The 18,511-nt window shown below is 39.5% G+C and overlaps 3 protein-coding genes across 5 annotated transcripts; 1 reads left to right on the top strand and 2 right to left on the bottom strand.

Moving 5' to 3' along the window:
• The first annotated feature begins 1,805 nt into the window (after nucleotides 1–1,805).
• Nucleotides 1,806–3,267, top strand: LOC140802186 (uncharacterized). The gene is made up of 2 exons (XM_073157628.1): nucleotides 1,806–2,113; nucleotides 2,344–3,267. The coding sequence occupies exons 1-2, from the start codon at nucleotides 1,870–1,872 to the stop codon at nucleotides 3,051–3,053; spliced, it is 954 nt and encodes a 317-aa protein (XP_073013729.1). The 5' UTR covers nucleotides 1,806–1,869; the 3' UTR covers nucleotides 3,054–3,267.
• A 2,578-nt stretch (nucleotides 3,268–5,845) lies between these two features.
• On the bottom strand, nucleotides 5,846–7,637 carry LOC140801724 (cytochrome P450 94C1-like). Its single transcript, XM_073156973.1, has one exon. It carries the CDS (start codon nucleotides 7,483–7,485, stop codon nucleotides 5,965–5,967), a length of 1,521 nt encoding a protein of 506 aa, XP_073013074.1. The 5' UTR covers nucleotides 7,486–7,637; the 3' UTR covers nucleotides 5,846–5,964.
• Nucleotides 7,638–13,016: 5,379 nt separating this feature from the next.
• Nucleotides 13,017–17,837, bottom strand: LOC140801928 (uncharacterized). Of its 3 annotated transcripts, none has more exons than XR_012111553.1 (14): nucleotides 17,532–17,821; nucleotides 17,186–17,297; nucleotides 16,968–17,080; nucleotides 16,136–16,258; nucleotides 15,869–16,041; nucleotides 15,482–15,557; nucleotides 15,226–15,312; nucleotides 14,995–15,075; nucleotides 14,864–14,896; nucleotides 14,700–14,753; nucleotides 14,455–14,496; nucleotides 13,720–13,855; nucleotides 13,518–13,588; nucleotides 13,017–13,436 (listed from the first exon to the last, which is right to left on the bottom strand). XR_012111553.1 is itself a non-coding variant. In XM_073157314.1 (14 exons), exons 1-14 carry the CDS (start codon nucleotides 17,709–17,711, stop codon nucleotides 13,317–13,319), a joined length of 1,344 nt encoding a protein of 447 aa, XP_073013415.1. In that variant the 5' UTR covers nucleotides 17,712–17,837; the 3' UTR covers nucleotides 13,017–13,316. The 3 variants fall into 3 exon arrangements, 2 of the variants coding, with proteins under 2 accessions (XP_073013415.1, XP_073013417.1); XM_073157314.1 differs by having other exon boundaries at nucleotides 13,720–13,798; nucleotides 17,532–17,837; XM_073157316.1 differs by having other exon boundaries at nucleotides 13,550–13,588; nucleotides 13,720–13,798; nucleotides 17,532–17,837.
• Nucleotides 17,838–18,511: the final 674 nt, after the last annotated feature.

Below are 18,511 nucleotides of genomic sequence, written 5' to 3'. Positions count from 1 at the left end.
TTTATGAATTTAAGCTGTAGAAGAACTAGCTTTGTTTGTCAATCGCCTGTGCTAGATCTCCACCCTCATTACTTTACACGCGCCCCTTCATGTGTTACGACTGGAACTTGATTGGATCTAGTGTTCCATCATGTCGACCTTTACAAGTCGACCGACGGATCGCGCATGCAGTTCGCAAGAACAAGGAAGTCTTGCCTGCTGCTCTCCAATGCTACCTTCCACATCAAATGCCTATTTCATTGGTCACAGCACCCCTCCTATGGGCCGAGACTTCACTCGGCCTACCTTACATGGGCCCGGGAAAAGGCCGTGACGTGGGACAAAGATGCCGACCGACTCAGGATATCCTTCGATAGTGGGCAAACCTAAATAACGACTCAGGACAATGCCAGATGGCCATGGGTGCCCAGATCTATACGTACCTACGTTGTCGACTACGCGAACGAGGTTAACCAATGGATTAGTGGTGGAGTTGGAAGGGAAGATAGCTCTCCCTCGCTCAATGGGGTCCTCTGCAGGTAGGCCTTACTACCACGCCGGGTGGGAGAGGCCCCTCTGGGTGGGGGCGAGGGTCCCAGAGGTTAAGTGCCAGGACCTGCTCATAGTAATAGTTTGTGTTGCCCGCGTTTGAGTTGTTTGGATATAGATGTAGTGCTTTTTGGCGGTCCCTGGTTATAAATTTTGTTTACTCTACAGATGAATTAGGGTGTATTTGGCTTTCTCCCTTTTTTAATTTATGTTCTAAGTGAGTGATCTATTATCCTCCTACATTTTTAGATTCCCAGGGTTGTGTCTTGAATGGCTGGACTGAAAAAACCTATTGTTATTAAGGTAAATAATGTTGAACTCAGAGACTATTTGCTCCTAAAAATCTCTTGAGCCTTTTTTATTTTATTATTATGTTATGGCATTGGGCTTGATACTCAAGGTTAAATTATAGTATTGTCTATTGTAAATCAAGTAAGAAGTTTGTATCAAAAAGTTATCAATCTTTCTCTTATATTTTTTGTGTATTAGGTATTGCTGTTGTAAAACTTTGAAAGTTAATGAATTATTTTTACAACAATAGCATTTGTGATTATAAAATGTTTAATTGATTTAGCACCTAAAATGTTTTCAATTACCATCGAAGCTAAGAAAATTGTATTGAGTAGGTACTTTTTTCCGCCAAACCGTACTGCAGTGGAGAGGTCACGAGTTTAATAGCTCGGGAGAGCATTCTTTTTTCACTTAAAAAGTTACATGATCTTCCATATAGCGGTTTCTAATTTCGTTTTCAATTAACACGACCTCTTCTTGACCATCACGCATGGCCATCTACTGTGTGTAAAAGGGTAAGAGACGATGCAAAGCTCGAAATATTCAAGCGGGAAACACAAGAGATTCCTCCCACATGGTCCTCTTCATATTTCCATTATAATATTTTTCCTGCGTCACCTTCCAGTGTTATAAGCAATGCAGAGCCGCTGACATTCTAGTGAGAACCCAATTAAGTGATGCATAAAATTTATTACATTCATATATACTTTCCAGTCCACAAATGGCTTGGAAATTGATGAGCGAACCAGTTAGGCGGTGCCAAGTGTTCAGGTATCAAATTTATCCCGTCCCGGATGCACGCCATCCGAGAACTTCGTTCTCCTGCAGGTGGCCGACCCATTAATAGTTGACCCGCAAATATAGCAACTATAAGATCTATAGAAAACTAAAGCACGCGATTGGATCCAGCTGAAACATTTGACTACGAAGTCAGAAGATTGGGTAATCGAAGCTTTATAAGAAGGCCAAGATGCGCATTAGGAGCTACTCAACTATCTCATAGGCAGCTAGCTGACAAGGTTTAGGCTTAACTGCGTCACTTTGCTTGCCATGGCTGTCTTAGCTCGGCCATGCACTCTTCTGTTGGTTTGCTCCTTCGTACTCGTGGTGGCCGTGGTTGCCCAACCTGTCCCGCCAAACTTTGTTACCATCCAACCTGGCAAGTTTAGCAAGCGAAACTACGAGATAGTGTGCCAAGACAAGAATAAAAAGAAGCCCGGGTGCCAAGTTAGTTGTCCTTCGAAATGCCCCGACGAATGCGTTGTCCACTGCCCATCATGCAAGGCAATGTGTAGTAAGTAACCAAAAAAAAAATTGCATTTATATTTAACTAGTTTAGTATCTTCTTGATTCTCACTTCGTCTTTTGGGATGTTTGATTGCTAAAGAAGTTTCCGCCAAAAAAGAAAAAGGGTATTATGTTCGTTATAAAGACTGTCACAAGGTTCCTATAGTGCTTTGGTAGGCTAACTTTAGTAATTCAAACTTTGATTTAATAACTTTTTTTTTTTTTGGTATGGTGCAGTGTGCGACTTACCAGGTCAAGTGTGCGGAGATCCGCGCTTCACCGGCGGCGATGGCAACACCTTCTACTTCCACGGCCGGAAGGACATGGACTTCTGCCTGCTCTCCGACCCCGACCTCCACATCAACGCCCATTTCGTTGGCAAGCGCAACTCCGCCATGAACCGAGAATTCACCTGGGTCCAGGCACTCGGCATACTCTTCGCCGATCACCGGCTCTTCATCGGTGTTCAGAAGACAGTGACATGGGACAACGACGTAGACCGCCTCGTGATCACCTTCGACGACCAGCCGGTTTACATGCAAACGGAGGAGAAAGCCAGATGGGCGTCTTCCTCCTCGCCAGCATTGTCGATTACAAGGACAAAAATGGCTAACGGAGTCGTCGTTGAGCTTGAGGGGAAATTTATGATCATGGTTAACGCGGTTCCGATCACAGAGGAGGACTCGAGGGTTCATAACTATGGCGTGACACCGGATGATAGCCTGGCTCACTTGGACTTGGCTTTCAAGTTCTACTCCCTTAGCGACGACGTGCATGGTGTGCTTGGCCAAACGTACAGGCCTGACTACGTAAACAAAATGGACGTAAGGGCCAAGATGCCTGTAATGGGTGGAGCCCCCAATTTCTCCTCGTCAAACCTCTTCTCTGTTGACTGTCACGTCACACGTTTCGGTCGTGGAGCAGCCGCAGATGTCGCCGTTGTCTAAGGAGCTATAGAGCAACGTTGCGTGCATGGAGTCATCGATCTATGTTAATTAAGGAACAATTAAAATAAATAGCACATTGGTGCTTGGTAGAGTAATATTATATATGTTAGTCACTACTCTCTAGGGCCTAATATTATGTCATGGTAGTATACCTTTCCGCTGTATCGTTATGGTTGTGTCGTGCTATGCTATGGACGAGTAATTTGTTAGATAATTCATCTATCGGTATATATGCAAGTGCATGTGTTACGATTTGAGGATATGTCTTGAAATTTGCGAGTTAATCTTAAGGAAGATTAATTAATTGCGGCCCTATGTATTGACTATGCATATAATTAGATTGATTTGAACATCTATTTAAAAAAATTTAGGTCAACTAGTCTCAATTCGTACATAAAGCTTTTATATTGATCATTTGTGAAACCTCCTTACAAATAGCATCATTCCGACTAAAAAGGCCAATCCCTTGTTTCAGTCACATAACCGGGAGTGCTTAGTACGTGGATAACATTTTTGAAGAATAGTTTTATGTGCAACTAACTCTTAAATGCAAATTACGTAACACTATAATTTTTATTATATTTTGTTGTTAAGTTGTAATGATTAATTTGAAAAAAAAATTATATAAACATTACTAAATCGTGAAAAAGTACAGTCAATGTGACCATTTTAAAATTAAAAAAAAACTAAATATCCTCATAATAAATAATATAAAGTTGAATGCGAGAAGATAAATAACAACAAATTGTTATGCAATGATGATTATTTTTGCTAGTCCTTTTTAAAAATTCACAAGTATTTTGGTCATTGCTAACCGAATTTTGGATAAAGTTTCTCCGCGGCATGAAGAAAAGAAGAAGAAGAAATTGGCAGGTGGAAAATAGTTTGGTATAGAGGAAGGTATTTTGGTCATCTTATGCTAATAGAAATCTTATTTTAAAAAAATATCATTACTTTATTGCACCTCTCCACGAGATTTTGTGTATCTAATCACATAATTTAACTTATGCAAGAATTGATCAAATATATATAAGTGAGTGTTTAGTTGCAAAATATTTTAAGAGAGATGTAATTTATGAATAAATATACCCTATATATGTCATATTTTATTATTGGAAGAGCTACAACTAGCCCAATTGTAAAAATGGACCCAGTCTGCGTTAATATCAAATTGGGCTACTACTAGGAGCGTAAGCTTGAGCAAAGCTTTTAGTTTCCTCAACCATTTAGCCCAAGGATGGGCTACGGCCTAGAAATTGGTCCCTAGACGCATTAATAGCATGCACTTAATTCAAATAATTTATATAAGTCCTTCCACGGTTTACATTGATCGAAGAGGCCAGCAACTTTATCTTATTTGTTTGCTGCAAGATCTCCCATCATGGCTGTCAAGGATAAGAATCCTTCATTAATTAGCTTAATAAGTTACCTTGTCCACTTGTCACATGAGTGAAGGAGACTATTATCGTCCACACGAAAGAGATGACGATAACATCCAAAGTTCCGTCAAGTAGGCTGATGCCAACGGAGGGAGGACGACTATATATTCTAGTCCTTACTAGAGGAGGTGACAAAGATTTACAGTTCTTTAACTCTCCTTTACTTGGATAAGGAGATGGCAACCGATAAGAGTTGTCAAAAGTCGGCGATCTGATGCATTCCATTGGCATTTCTGGAGACAAGTAGTCATGAGTCGTCATCAAAGTTGGATAGCGGTTGGTTGGTTCTATCAGTCCAGGCCCAAGGGGATTTCGTTGGAGGAGATCAAGGTGAACAACTAAGCTGACAGAGATTTAATTTGTCACGTTGTTGAACGCGGATTGCAACTCGGTCCAGCTACTAAATGGTCCTCAAAGCAAAATTCAATGTGCTTGGATCTTTTCAAGTTCGAAGCTGATCGATCACCATAAGAAAACGAAAGAATCTGGAACTCTTCAAGTTCAAATTGAGAATGCATACATATTCCATATTTATTATACCTTTGCTGTAGGATCATGTGGATCTCCGGCCATTCTTTGCAACTTCAACTTCAAATATCATATATACTTTTATTTTTCAAATTAAACAAGGAGTTGAAAAATGAGATCTATGATGCGTTACTTCTCTCGAATCTCAACTTAATTAATTGTTAGGAATAACCCGTTGCGGTTGGTGGGCATGCAGCTGCATTCCACCTCGATGCAAATCGATGATAACTTAGTCCTGGCCCTTGAGCTGGCTGTTTAAAATAAGTACGGGTACGGGCACAGTCTCCTGCTCCTTACGTGTCGTCTAGATAGATAAACTACTGGGACGGTGTATAATTATTATTATTGTTTCTGAAGCCCAACCAAGAAACAACATACTTGATGAGAGCAAATTAAAGAGATCGACAACGTGTGTAAACTGTTACAACACAATGGCGATCGATGTACCTTAATTACTGTAGCTAATTTCTAGTACAAGGAAATTATATATGGTATCGACCGTTTTGTACCACCTCGTCCCTGCTCTGCTTACCCACGATAAACAGCAAGCATCGATCTCATTAATTTATGTGCTCCTAATTAACTGATCTCAGGAAAACTTCTTCTTCTTATTGATCGACTCTTTCAGTATTGCCCACGCTTCTAGCCTTCTGATTAATATAGTTTAAAACTCACAGTTTTTGGGGGTAATTATATTAACAATCCCAATTAATTTTATTTATCTAATTCGTACCTCATCCATTCGTACATAAAAAAACTTAAAAAGTTACACATGCCGCAGCACTAACTAAAATAAGACTCGCTCCAGAAGTAATGAACGGCTAATTACTAAAATGGCTTAATTTATAAATATTTTTCCTTTTTTCTGTGAGATTTCTCTGTACACAGCAGGCGCAAATTAGCCACATCAGATAGTTACACGCTAACATGTACCGAAGACAAGACTATCCACTTCTCCTCCGGCGCTTAACGCTAGCCCAAAGCCCGCCGCTGAGGGAAGCGGTGAGCCCCGGCGCGAACTTAGGTTGGCCATCCCGAACGCAAACACGGAAGTCGAACCTTTGAACGACCGATACGATCACAGTCTTCATCTCCAATATGGCGAACTCCTTCCCAATGCAAACACGTTGCCCGGCTTGGAACACCGGGTACTTGAACAAGCTCTCAGGTGTGAACACACCGTCTCTAAGCCACCTCTCCGGCTTGAACTCCTCGCAGTCGTCTCCCCAAATGCTCTCCATCCTCCCCATGGCGTAGGGGTGGTAGGTCACCCTCCTTCCCTTACTTACGAACGTGCCGTCTGGGAGAACGTCGTCGTCGACGCAGAACTTGGAGTCAAACTGGACCGGCGGGTACAGCCGCATGCTCTCGTAAATCGCCGCGTGGAGGTAATGCATCCCCTTTATCTTCTCGTAGCTCGCTAAGGCATTGCCGGGGTCTGATCCCTTCATGACGTCATCTACCTCGCCGCGCACGGCGGCCAGCACGGCTGGGTTCTTGGATAGGAGAAGGAAGAAGGTGGTGAGGACCGATGCGACGGTGTCGCGCCCGGCCAAGAGGAAGCTCACGACGATGTCCCGGAGGTACTTCTCGTCGTCGCCGTTGACCGAAGCCAAGAAGCGGGAGAGGAGGTCCTGGTTCGACTCGAACCCGAGTTTCCGACGCTGTCGTATGACAGCGACCGCTAGGTCGTTGATTAATCCGATGGCTTTCTTGAGCTCCCTCTCCGATCCCACGTTAAGCCATCTCTTTATCTTCCACACGATTGGAGCCGTGGCGGCGCCGCGCCACGCCGATAGCCTGGAAGCGGTGTCGAACGCCATCGCGAACTCCGACATCGGCAGCGAGATCTCGAGACAGGCCGGATCGAGTCCGAAGGAGATCTTGCTGATGGTATCGAAGGTGAATCGACGAAACACGTCTTGGAGGTCAACGGTCTTCTCATGGCTATCGGCTACCGAAGATAAGAGAGGGAGGAGCCGGCTGTTGACTTCGGCGGATACGATGTCGAACGCGTAGGATCGGACGGAGACGCTGCCGAGCTCGAGGCTGGCCATCTTGCGCTGGAAGAGCCACTTGTCGCCGTCGACGTTGAAGATGCCGTTGCCGAGGAGATCCTGGAGGATCGAGGAGAAGGGCTTGCCCTTGGGGAAGTTTTCGAACTTGGTCTTGAGCATGTACTCCACGTTGACCGGGTTGGCCGTGATGGTGCTCCCGAGCACGTGCACGTGGATAGTCCCCGTGGGTGACTCGCGGAGTAGGTGGGTGTACCAGTCGGAGAGGTTGGTGAACTCGGCCGTCCACGACGAGCTCAGGTACCCCTTACACACGTGGCAGTTGCACCATGGGCGCAGCCTCAGCAACAAAAGGATCAAGCTAAAGCCAACGAACACGGCGGTGAAGGAGAAGAAGGTGAAGGAGAGGCAGCTCTGCACTGCTTCTTGCGTTGGCGTCTCCATGGTCATCGTCGTCGTCGTCTTCTTCTTCCTCGGTTTTAAGTATCGAATTGGAGTATATGGTAATGGAAGCAGCTAGCTAAGGATGGTCCTTAGTTTTATATACGGCAAAAAGAAAATTAAATTTTTTTTTTTTTGGTTTTCTTATTAATCAAAACGAAAATAAATTAATTGTGGTGGGTTTAGTGAACTAAATTGGTTGCCTTCTTTTGGGGGCAATAGTGGTGATGGTTTTTGCAAACCAATGGGTGAGAGACAGAGAGAAAGGAAGACAGCGGTGGGAGCCGCACACACATACATATGTGCATGCATACATTCATAATACACATAGAGGTATAATAAGAGCACGAGCACCTCGTGCGCTAAATAAAATAAAAATATATCTAGCTTCACTCGGTCTTCCGTGGCAACGTCACGACCTTTCGAGCTACCTTTTAATTATTTTTTCTAATTTTTTCTTCTTTATTACCCCACCTTTTACTCACGTGTTCTATTACTTTGTCGACCAAGCTAAAAGAACAATATTAAAAAAAAAAATATTCTTCGAATTTTGGGGCTTTTCTTTATAACTGACCTCTTCTTCCATATGACAAAAAGAAAAGAGATCCAACCATTAATTTACTTTATTTCTATCTAAATTCTGATCTCATATGATATGAAGTATAAGATCCAACCATTAATAATTTTATTAGTTTTCAAGTTATCAATGGAGTGTCATAACTGAATTTATTATCTTAATCATAGAAATAGTTGGGTAGTTGACTCCCAAATTGGGCATCATAAATGGATTGTTATCTTAATCATAGGATAATTTAGGAGACAATCAAGAGAGGGTGCAGTTGGGGAAGTGATTCCGTTTGTATATTGAATTTTAATTTCGGTTTTAGATAACGGCGTTAATTTTCACATGGCAGCATCGTAAAAGGGATTGAATGGCGAACCCTGTGCACATCTCAAGGAAGCAGATAGCTTGTGCAACTCAAGTCGTACGAATTTTATTCGAATTCACATATCGATATAAATTTGAATGCAACCAATCAATTTACGAAACGTATTGGGCGAAGAAGTCCCTGCAACGGGATCATAGACGATCCCCAAAACAAAAAAAGATGCAAGTGGACGGACACGAATGGATTCCAAATGAACCAACAGCTCACATCATTCTCGTTTTTTCCATTAAGATACTCAATAATTAGATTATGTCGATCCTCCTTTGACTGATGCTTAATTATTTGTAGTTTATTGCTGTCATAACCCTAACCCTCGAGGTGCTTAGAAACTTGTGGCATTTTAATCCAACAGAGGTTGACAACACGTTTGATTCGATTTCCCTTCCATTAAAGCGATTCAGGATACATCCTCAACTATCTATCTATGTTTTATTTTTGTAAAAAAATTACTATTCAACGTATGTGTAAGTGATTGATTTACAACTCTTTTGTCCAGTGGAAGATAAATCTTCTTGTTAAAGCCCTAGGATTTTTTTATTTATTTTCTTTTGGGGGTGGGGGATTCACATACTTATCCACAGAAAGAAACATATGAGGAAAAGGATATGACTTAAAAGACATGACATTCATGGGTCCGAAAGGAACAGGCCTGAGATTGTCGTGTACTTACTTAGATAAGCACATTTTCAGAAAATAAAAAATAAAAAATAAAATAGTTAAGATGAGGTGATCACAGCTCATCTGGAGCAGCCTTTGTCTCTCATCCTATATCCAGATCAATTAAAAGAAAATGAAAGATGTCCATGTGCGAAGCATGCGAGTTTGAGATCAAAATAACATCCGTTGCATGCGAGACACGTAAGAAAGATTGAACTGATATAAATCCGACGGCTGTCAGTGTCCTGTTCCAGAGGCGCAAGTGGTCCACAACAACGTCGGCACATGTGACATCACACATGACGTAGCCCTAATTTATCACACAACTATTTCTATTTTCTGAGACATTAAATTAAATTAAATTCAAATATTACTTTTAATCACACAATTTTATTAGCAAGACTAAATTCTGAGAGAAAAAAAAAGAAGGAAGAACGTTAAAATTTAATTCTTATAAAAATTATGATTGCAAAAGGATCAATGACTATATCATCAAATTCCTATTAAGTATTTTTAGGGTATCTCTTGTTGATCTATCAATAAAACATGTTGTTTATTGTACAATTACCCCCCTCAACCATTTTATTTATTTTTATATTATAATTAACGTTCCATCGTAAGACTATTCATCATTTGAAAATTTATATTTTTTTTATCATCTCAAAATACTCACCAATTAATTTATTTTACCTACTGTTAACATGTGAGTGAATAAATTTATATAACTATACATATTTTAATAACCATAACACCCTCAAGCTGCTCAAGGTCTATATATTTTACAAGTGATAACGAAAGAGTTAAAGGATAAACTTGTAAATTATAAATGGAGTTTAAATAAAAACACAGCAGTTTAAAAGGTGCGAGGGATGGAAACTTTGGTGCCTCGCCGAATTGTTGGTGTTCACGGCACCAAAAAAGTAAATGCCAACGTGTTGAATTAATTTCATATATAGATTTGTTGACTATTAGGGTAAATGATTTGATAAGCAATCAATCAATCAATCAATCTTTTAGACTATTAGGGTAAATTAAGGGTACGTATTACCAGCATCATTGAAGGTGATAAACTAATCTGGAATATTCTCGAGGACAAATGAAATAGGAAAATAGTACTATGATATATGATATCTCACAACTTTCATATTTATACCACCAACAACAAGGTCCAGAAAATATCTACTTCTTATGTGCCACATTTGGTTAGCGTAACATAAAAATTAAAAGTCTTCGCCCACTGTTTACTCGCCCCCATCCACCCCCAATGATGTATTCACTTTCAGACGTCTTTATTGATTTATGTCGGCATGAAGCTGGGCCAATCCGAAAATTAATTACTCTTTACTCTCTAACTAAAGAGGACAACATGTTTCCACTAACACTGGGGCTTGTGGCTTGTGGCTTGTGGCTTGTGCAGTGCACTGGCCCTCCCAAAAGGGAACTTCACCAAAGCTCAAGTTGCCTCCCGAGAAAAGCCAACTTACATACTCGCCAAACTGCAACATGTCGATCAACTTTGTTTTCTGACCAAAATAATAATAATAATAATAATAATAACCTGATTATAATTATAAAAGGAAAGAGAGAGAGGGAGAGGGAGAGATACATGCATCTTATCACGAATAATAAGGAAAAGATAAGAATATAGGTAGCAGAATTGGAAAGTAAGAAAAACCTCGATATCCGTACTTATTCCGAGAGCAAGTTGGTTTGCTAGTTACAATGTCACGGTCCCCCTCGCCTGCAGGGTTACGAATAGCAACGACACTCTTATCGAAAGGATATAAGGATACTGTTGTATTGATCGGCTTCACAAGTGGATAAAAGCTCATATGTCTAGTTTCTCAATTGACCTCATTGACGACATGCGTTGGTAGTACAGAGACTCTTCTATTATTTAATAGCAACTAAACTGTTGAATATATATATATATATATATATATATATATATATATATATATATATATATATATAAAGCAGCATCTTTCAGATTAGTGGTTAGTATATACTACATGTTTGGTAAACAATAAAATACCTGCTAGAAAATTTTCTTGTCCACAATTACTATCTCAAACACGCAATCCCTGACATTTCAATTCCAATATCTTGTGCAGATTCTGGCAAACAAGACAATCATCAACAAAGACAAAACCCATTCATTGATGAATTAATTATTGAGAAAATTGAATACTGTAGCTGTTGAGTTCTGCATCTATTGTTCGGAGTTGAATCAGCATCCTGAAAGATCATAAAAGACGGAAAAAACATTACATCTCAACAAGATTTTTTTTTAAAAAACGATGGGAATATTAATTCATAAACCTAAAATTCATTTAAGATATGTGGAACAATACAAGGTTCAACTTAATAAGCAGCAGTGTGATACAATGGCATGTGGCATGTCTGATAGAAACATGCCTACATCTATTTGTGTTACAGTGCATATGGACTGCTTGCAGAATGGACCATAACTGCATGCCACTGAAGAGGCCAAAAAGAAAGAAATATTAAGTGATTCGAGGTTAAGATACAATAACAATTGCAATGTAGTGATATAAGAAAAACAGCTTAAATCAATTACTAATCCGATCTTCACACTAGTTGCCTCCAAAAAAATGCGAGTCTGCCAATTTTAGAGGAGAACGTTTCAGACAAATTATAGACTAAGAGTGTCTGGTGTAGACCTAAAATATTTGTTTATGACTGAAGAAATTTCTTCGAGTAAGAAACCAGAATGATACGCTATATATCTGACCAATAATAACAAGAGAACCAAAATCAAAATTCTCCCCATTAAAGAGCAATGCCACTCTTTTCGTTTGTTTGCGTGCTAGTTACAATGTCACGGTCCTTCACCCCCACCCTAACAGTGTATAGGGTTTTAACAGCTAGGAATATCATTATTTCAATGCTCCTCTTCTCAAAAGGATACGTAGAGACTGTTGCATCGATTGGCTTCCAGTGAAAAAGGCAACCAATCTTGTTCTTGTGCCAGCTAAGTAACTTGGGCTGGCTAGCTTCGAGGCTGGGAGTGGTTTCTTGTCTAGAAACTAGACATGAGCACAGGACAGTGTGAGAGGAAGAAGAGTATGGGCATAAGTCGTTGTTTGTTAGACTCAACACTTTGACTTCAGTGGTAGCTTATGAGCTTATTGGATGTCACCCCAATTGCGTCTATTTTGCTGATGATATCAATTATGAATGTTCTGATGAAATTTTAGAAGAGGACGTGATATAGAGTCTATAGTTTGGCAAACAATAGCATCCAAAAACATTACACTGGACTGGAGCATCACAATTGTCATATTCTACGCCTATGTCGGTGGTATCACCCTTTCTCTGGTGATCACAAGCCAAGGCCAACTTGGTTGTCAGTTTTTAGTAGTGATATGATGGTTTTGCTTGTGTATCGTAGAGCATTCTAATTATTTTCGTTTTTTTTTTCTTCTTTTCTTAGTTAATTTTGTTTCCGCTAGCTTGTTCTTAGATAACCTACCTCCCTTATACTATTTTTCTGTCATTAATGTTTTTTCTACTTAATCAAATCTATAATTTAATTTAAGAAAAGCCGAATTCAAATTTGACGGAAGTTTAATTCAAATTAAACATGAATACACACATTTATATTTCTATAAATCTCTCCTCATCTTTCTAGTCCTCTTCTCTTTCTATCGCAGAGCCGGAACATTCTGGAAGCGTCTCGATCCCGTCGACGGCCTATCGGGTTCAGGTGCCGGTGTAGGCCACGTGTCAAGGCCGAGAGGAGATAAAAGATCTAAAAGATATTAGTTTTCCTCCTTGTATTGCCATCTTGTTTTCTCTCTTCTTATTTCCATTTAAAAGAAATGTTTTCTATTACGGAGATATTGAATGAAGTGTGAGATATTATATCAGTTTTAATTCGTATGTCTAAAGATGCAATAAATCAAACTATTTAGTCTCCAAAACGACTTCTTTGAGAGCTGTAAAGCATAAGCAAACGGATACCATGTACACGCCTAGATGTGGGAGGAATTAGAACAAATATGGAAAGAGAATTCAGTTCCCTAGACTACTATGCTGAGAAAGGGATGCCCAATGGAGCAACTTTGCAAGCCCAAAAGGAATAAGAACATGGCCCTCCGAGCTGCTGCTCTGCTTAAAAATTACACCTCCATATGGACATGTACGCAATACCTCACATTTAAATTAGCAACGAAAGATTGGTTGCACAACAAGCATTATATGCTGCTGTCACTTGTGTAGCAAGAGAGGTGCTTCAGGCGACTCATCTCGATGCTCTGGAGTCTCAGAGACTGGCAATTTATGCGGAGATTCAGGATTTAGAGTCCAAGCAAAGCCCAAGGAGATTACCTACATGATAGTATGAACTAAGTTACACTGCACATATTCAACTTCATATATCTATGGACATTTGCGAGCGAGAGGTGAGACCATGAAGATTGAAGCGATAATAAAGCTGAAACCTTTGCAGTCGAAAGGGGCCTTGCTTGAAATGAATAGGGCTGAAACAGTTAAACAAAGGGAGATCAGGATGCTGAAACAATCCAAAACATCTCTCAAGAAGAAAATGATAAAGTGACTGCTATTGTCAAATTACTCGAATGGATTCATTCAAGCTAACATGTACACTTACAGGTTAATGGACTCATTATAAGTGGTGATAACAAGCTGGCCATTGATTGCACAGCTGCAATAAATCCTTGTGCCTTTCCCTGCGGAAATCACATCCTTCTTAGATGCAACAAAGTATGACAATTAGACAAATAAACCTGCAAAATGTGAGATTGGTGTGACCCAATTTGTGCTTTAAATTTCATTGAATTCTAGGTAATTTGAAAAGTTCTACATTTCCATGAGTGATCAGAGTTCACAATATAATGTGACCTAGTAATTTTAGCCAATGGTCATAAGTTTGACTATAAAAGTCAGCAAGAGGAATTTGCTACACTATCCTTGAAAAATTCTATTCCAAGTCATGGATAGAGATTTCAGAAATTTGCTGCATGCTTGTCAGGATTGTGAATCACTTGAAACAAAACGACCAAAGATCCAAAACATAAGGAACAAATTGGCAGTGGAACTGTAAAGCGCCAAGTTTCATCATACAGGATTCAGGTCAAATATATGAATAATGTGAATGGACAAAATAGCAGATTGGTGATATCTTTTAGGTTCTGAACCGAAGGAACCTTTGTCAGGTTTTTGGGTAAGATTTGGGCCTGTATCAGGTCCTTGCCCCAAAGGAAGAAGATCATAAATCCCATAGGCTTAGTTGTTGTAATTGAACCTAAGCAATTGGGTTCATTTTGGCAGCTATCAGGCAGTCATATTGAACTTGAGATATCGAAGTCATGAAACTAAAACATACCTGGTTGGTTGAGATGACCGACTTTGAAATGATAGCATAAGTCTGCAAGGTGTAGAAAATCTGATTAGAATCACTTTTGAATTATGGTAAAGCTGAAATGAAATGATGATTACCACTATTGGCTGCAGTTTTCACAAGGGAACCTAAATTGATATAATGAAAGTATACTATTTGAATGTCTAAAATAGAATCATGCATCGCCCGTCATAGTTTCTTTTGCTGGTTGTAGGTCGCTGATTACTTACAGATGGTTTCACAAGAACATAGATGACACCAAATGAAGCGCTGAGGTAGGGAACCTGCAGAATAACGCCATTGGTTCGTATGTTAACAGTGCCATTAGCTAGTAATTGTTATAGGGTTGTCAGGAAAGCAAGAATATGTTAGTAATTGGAGCATGAATACATACCCAACGAGCCCATGCCAGACCATAAAGCAGAGCCTGTGAAAAAGAATATCATAATGTTCACTTTTGGATTAAATGTAGGAAAACAACAAAGAAGGTCCTGGAAAACTGACAAGTCCTCGTATAAAACCTACATAAGCAATTGCTGCAATTACTGCAATGCATAATACACCCCTTTCTCCAGTAAATGGATTGATAAGAGGAAGCACCAAAATCTGCAATTGAAAAAAAAAATCAATCACTTGATATTATACCGGTTGAACTGCATTCGGTTTTAGCCAACTAAACTCAACTATTATGCATCTTTCAGTAAGAACTTCACTGTGCCAATTAATAGAACTTAGGGAATTAGTAGGTCTTAGAACCTGAGAAAAGATAGAGCCAACGCCGACCACCATTAGAATCTCAGAGAACTGATTTTTGTTGAAACCAAATACTGACTTCAGATAGTACTGCAGAGAAAGTTGTAGGCCAATTCTATGTTATAAAAGATCATGTGAATCACAAAAACGAAATATAATATTTGCAGAACATTAGATGAGCCAATGACAATACATATCAGAAGGAAACAAATGAAATGGATTAAAAAAAAATCTAGAAAAGAAGAGATGAAAAAATTACCAGCAAAACACCGCTGATGCCAGACATTCCCAACTCATAAAAGAAGGAAACAAGTGAGATGCCTTTAAGAGTTTCACTGAAAATAAGAGAAAGGTTAGGAAGTAAGATAATACAATTTCAATGTGATACATGTCCAACACTTGCTCAGAAAGTGCAAACCTATATATATGGACCCCTTAAAGTATCTAGGCACTGTTAAGAAATTCTGTTTCTGTACTACACATACAGAAATGTGTGGAATGCTCATGCAAATTCATGTTCATACAACTATTTCCTTGACCAAAGCAAGAATACTTGATTACACACTTTTTGAAATTGTTGTGCGCATGCATAAAAATGGCTTAGCTACAAGTACACTTTATCCATATATCACATGACAAAAGATACCTATTAGTGACAACATGTATATTATCCTTCATGGAGTTCCAACGTTCCTGTAAGGCCCTTCGAACAAAGGATGAATATGATACATAGGGATGTGGCGAGGGAGCTTCGCTAACTGTCTCAACCAGAAATATTTTCAAGTAGAGAACAGAACAGACCAGTAAAGTTATTGACACCTGAGTATACAGCACAAATTATTAGAGTAACAAAAAATAGCAGGCGACTGGGTCATTGATAAGGAAACTCAAATAGGAACTTGACATAACATGCCTCAAAAATCCACCCTTCAGGAAGAAAACGAGCCAAGACATTTCCCAGAACATGAGAGGCAGAAAAAAGTCCAGTTATGAATCCAAATGCAACAGCTCTCTTGTGGGGTTCCACTACATCTGCCTAATTAAGAAAGAAAGATCTGAAGTTTTGAACGAGTGCAAGATATCATTAGAAAGTCAGATCTAAATGAAGCACTTTGTTTACCAGTTATACAGCGACCAAGTAAAGACAAACCAGTTTCAATACCAGAGCTGATCTAAGTGCTATATTTATTTATTTATTTTTAACTTTTCACAATAATTAGACTCTAAGAAAAGAATGATAACAGGAAAGGAGCTGATCTAAGTTAGCTCAAGAAAAATAAACAGGAATACAAAACAGCATTGCACAACGACCGTGCAGCCTCATGTTTAGTAGAAAATAAATATAACGATATTACCCACTGCAATTCATTTCAGAATACATTAAATCATCATGCTAATAAGGCTCCAGAAGAGTTTACAACATTTTAGAACTGGTTATCTACCCTATAGACATTGGTGATGAATATCGAGCCAATGCAAATCACTTGTAACTTACAACTAGTGCAACCTATGCTGAGACAATAATAAATGGATATATGTCAGCAGTAAGCAACTAATTAACTAAATATCAAAGTTAAAAAATCTATTGCCTTTGCAGTGCACTTATTTTATGGAACCTAAGATGTAGGTTATCTAAACAATATGTTTGACAAAGCAAAATTGTAACAATTATTATGAATTAGGAACTAGAATGTAGTAAAATTTTCAACAAAAAGTAGCAGATTGAATTTTAATGAATCTTTTACCGCATAAGCAACCGATATGCAAAATATGCTTCCTTGACTTAGGATATACGAAATTGTGCGAAGGATAAGGTATACGTATACAGCAGTCCTCGACTCATTCCAAGCAAGCACAACTAAAGACACATCATCAAGGAGAAACATCAGAACAAGCAGAAACATATAAAATCCGAAATAATAATCAAAAGATCTCACTTGATACAAAAATTTGAGAACCATACAAAATGGAACTATAGACGTTGATAGAGTGAGGAGAAGCAAAGGTTTCCGCCCGCACTCATCTGCAAGCTGCCCCAATATGGGAAGCACCAACATTTTAAATATTCCGACCACCTACGATGATATCAACACAATTAATTCCCCAAACAATAAATACTACAAGGAAATAAAGGTACAGGTCGATTGAAAATTCTAGAGATTATCTCATCAAAAGGAGGATTCCTAACACCTGGCTAACAGAGCTCAAATCACATATCAAATTTTGCAACTTCGAATCGGAATATAACATCGAATCTAGTAAAAAAAATGCATCTAAGGATTCTAGAGAGAGAGAGAGAGAGATGAGACCGTTTGTTGAAGACCGGTGAGGTAGATGGCTTCGGGGCAAGACTTCTCGCCGGGGCAGAGAGCTCTGGTGGTGACGTCCACCAACACCGACACTGTCATCTCCTCCGCGATCCAGTGGATGCATAGAGAGACCAATAGATGCACCATAGGCCTCAAAACCCTAATCTCTCCGATCTCCATTGCTGAGAGAGAAGGAGATAAGCGAAATGGAGACACTATAAGCAACGGTTCTCTGTCTCTCTAATCTCTTTTGTTCGTTTCCTTGGTAGGTTGTTGAGAGCTAGGAGAGATATAATTTGTGGGCCCTGTACCCCCGCCTCCTTTATCCTTTATACTACAAGGAAGGAAAAGGAGAAAAATGTCAACCTAAACCCTATATTATCTTTTTATTCGTGATTCAAACCCTGCAATGTTCGTATTTTCCAAAAATTAAACTAAACAGTATAAGGGTTTATTTGAAAATTTCCTTAGAGACAGGCTGGGAGAGATGACCAGTAAGAGGCCCGTGCTGGGCCTTCTCCGGCATGTGGCGGAACCTGGTTGCGCGCGTGGCTGTCGCGTTCTTCGCGTGCTTGGAGATCAACTCAATCAACGGACCCGATTACGCCAGTGCCTCTTAGCGAACAGCTTACGTATGCGACCGTCCGTATTATATTGATCTATGCGACACGTGAGCACGATGGGTCCCAACGAGCCATTTTAACCAATTAACCGTCCAGTGGCTACTAGTGGATCAGCTGTAACATGCGAACAGCAAAGTTTGGATGCATCATAACATTGTGCTCAACTGTTATATATTATATATTTATTTATAGTATTTATTCGGTCAATGTTAAGTTGACGTCACATGGCATGAAACATTACATTGTCCGATAAAATTAATATCGCGGCATCTTTCTGACAATGAAGTTTACGTATTAATAATTTTCCCTAGTGGGATAAGATTAAGTTGTTGGGTTCTTATTAATTCTTATCGATGG

This window comes from Typha latifolia, chromosome 15 (genome assembly GCF_019914945.1).
Source record: "Typha latifolia isolate L0001 chromosome 15, TyphaL0001v2, whole genome shotgun sequence".
Lineage (NCBI taxonomy): Eukaryota > Viridiplantae > Streptophyta > Magnoliopsida > Poales > Typhaceae > Typha > Typha latifolia.
The sequence above is the reverse complement of the archived record's forward strand: the minus strand, read 5'-3'. Positions and strand labels throughout refer to the sequence as shown.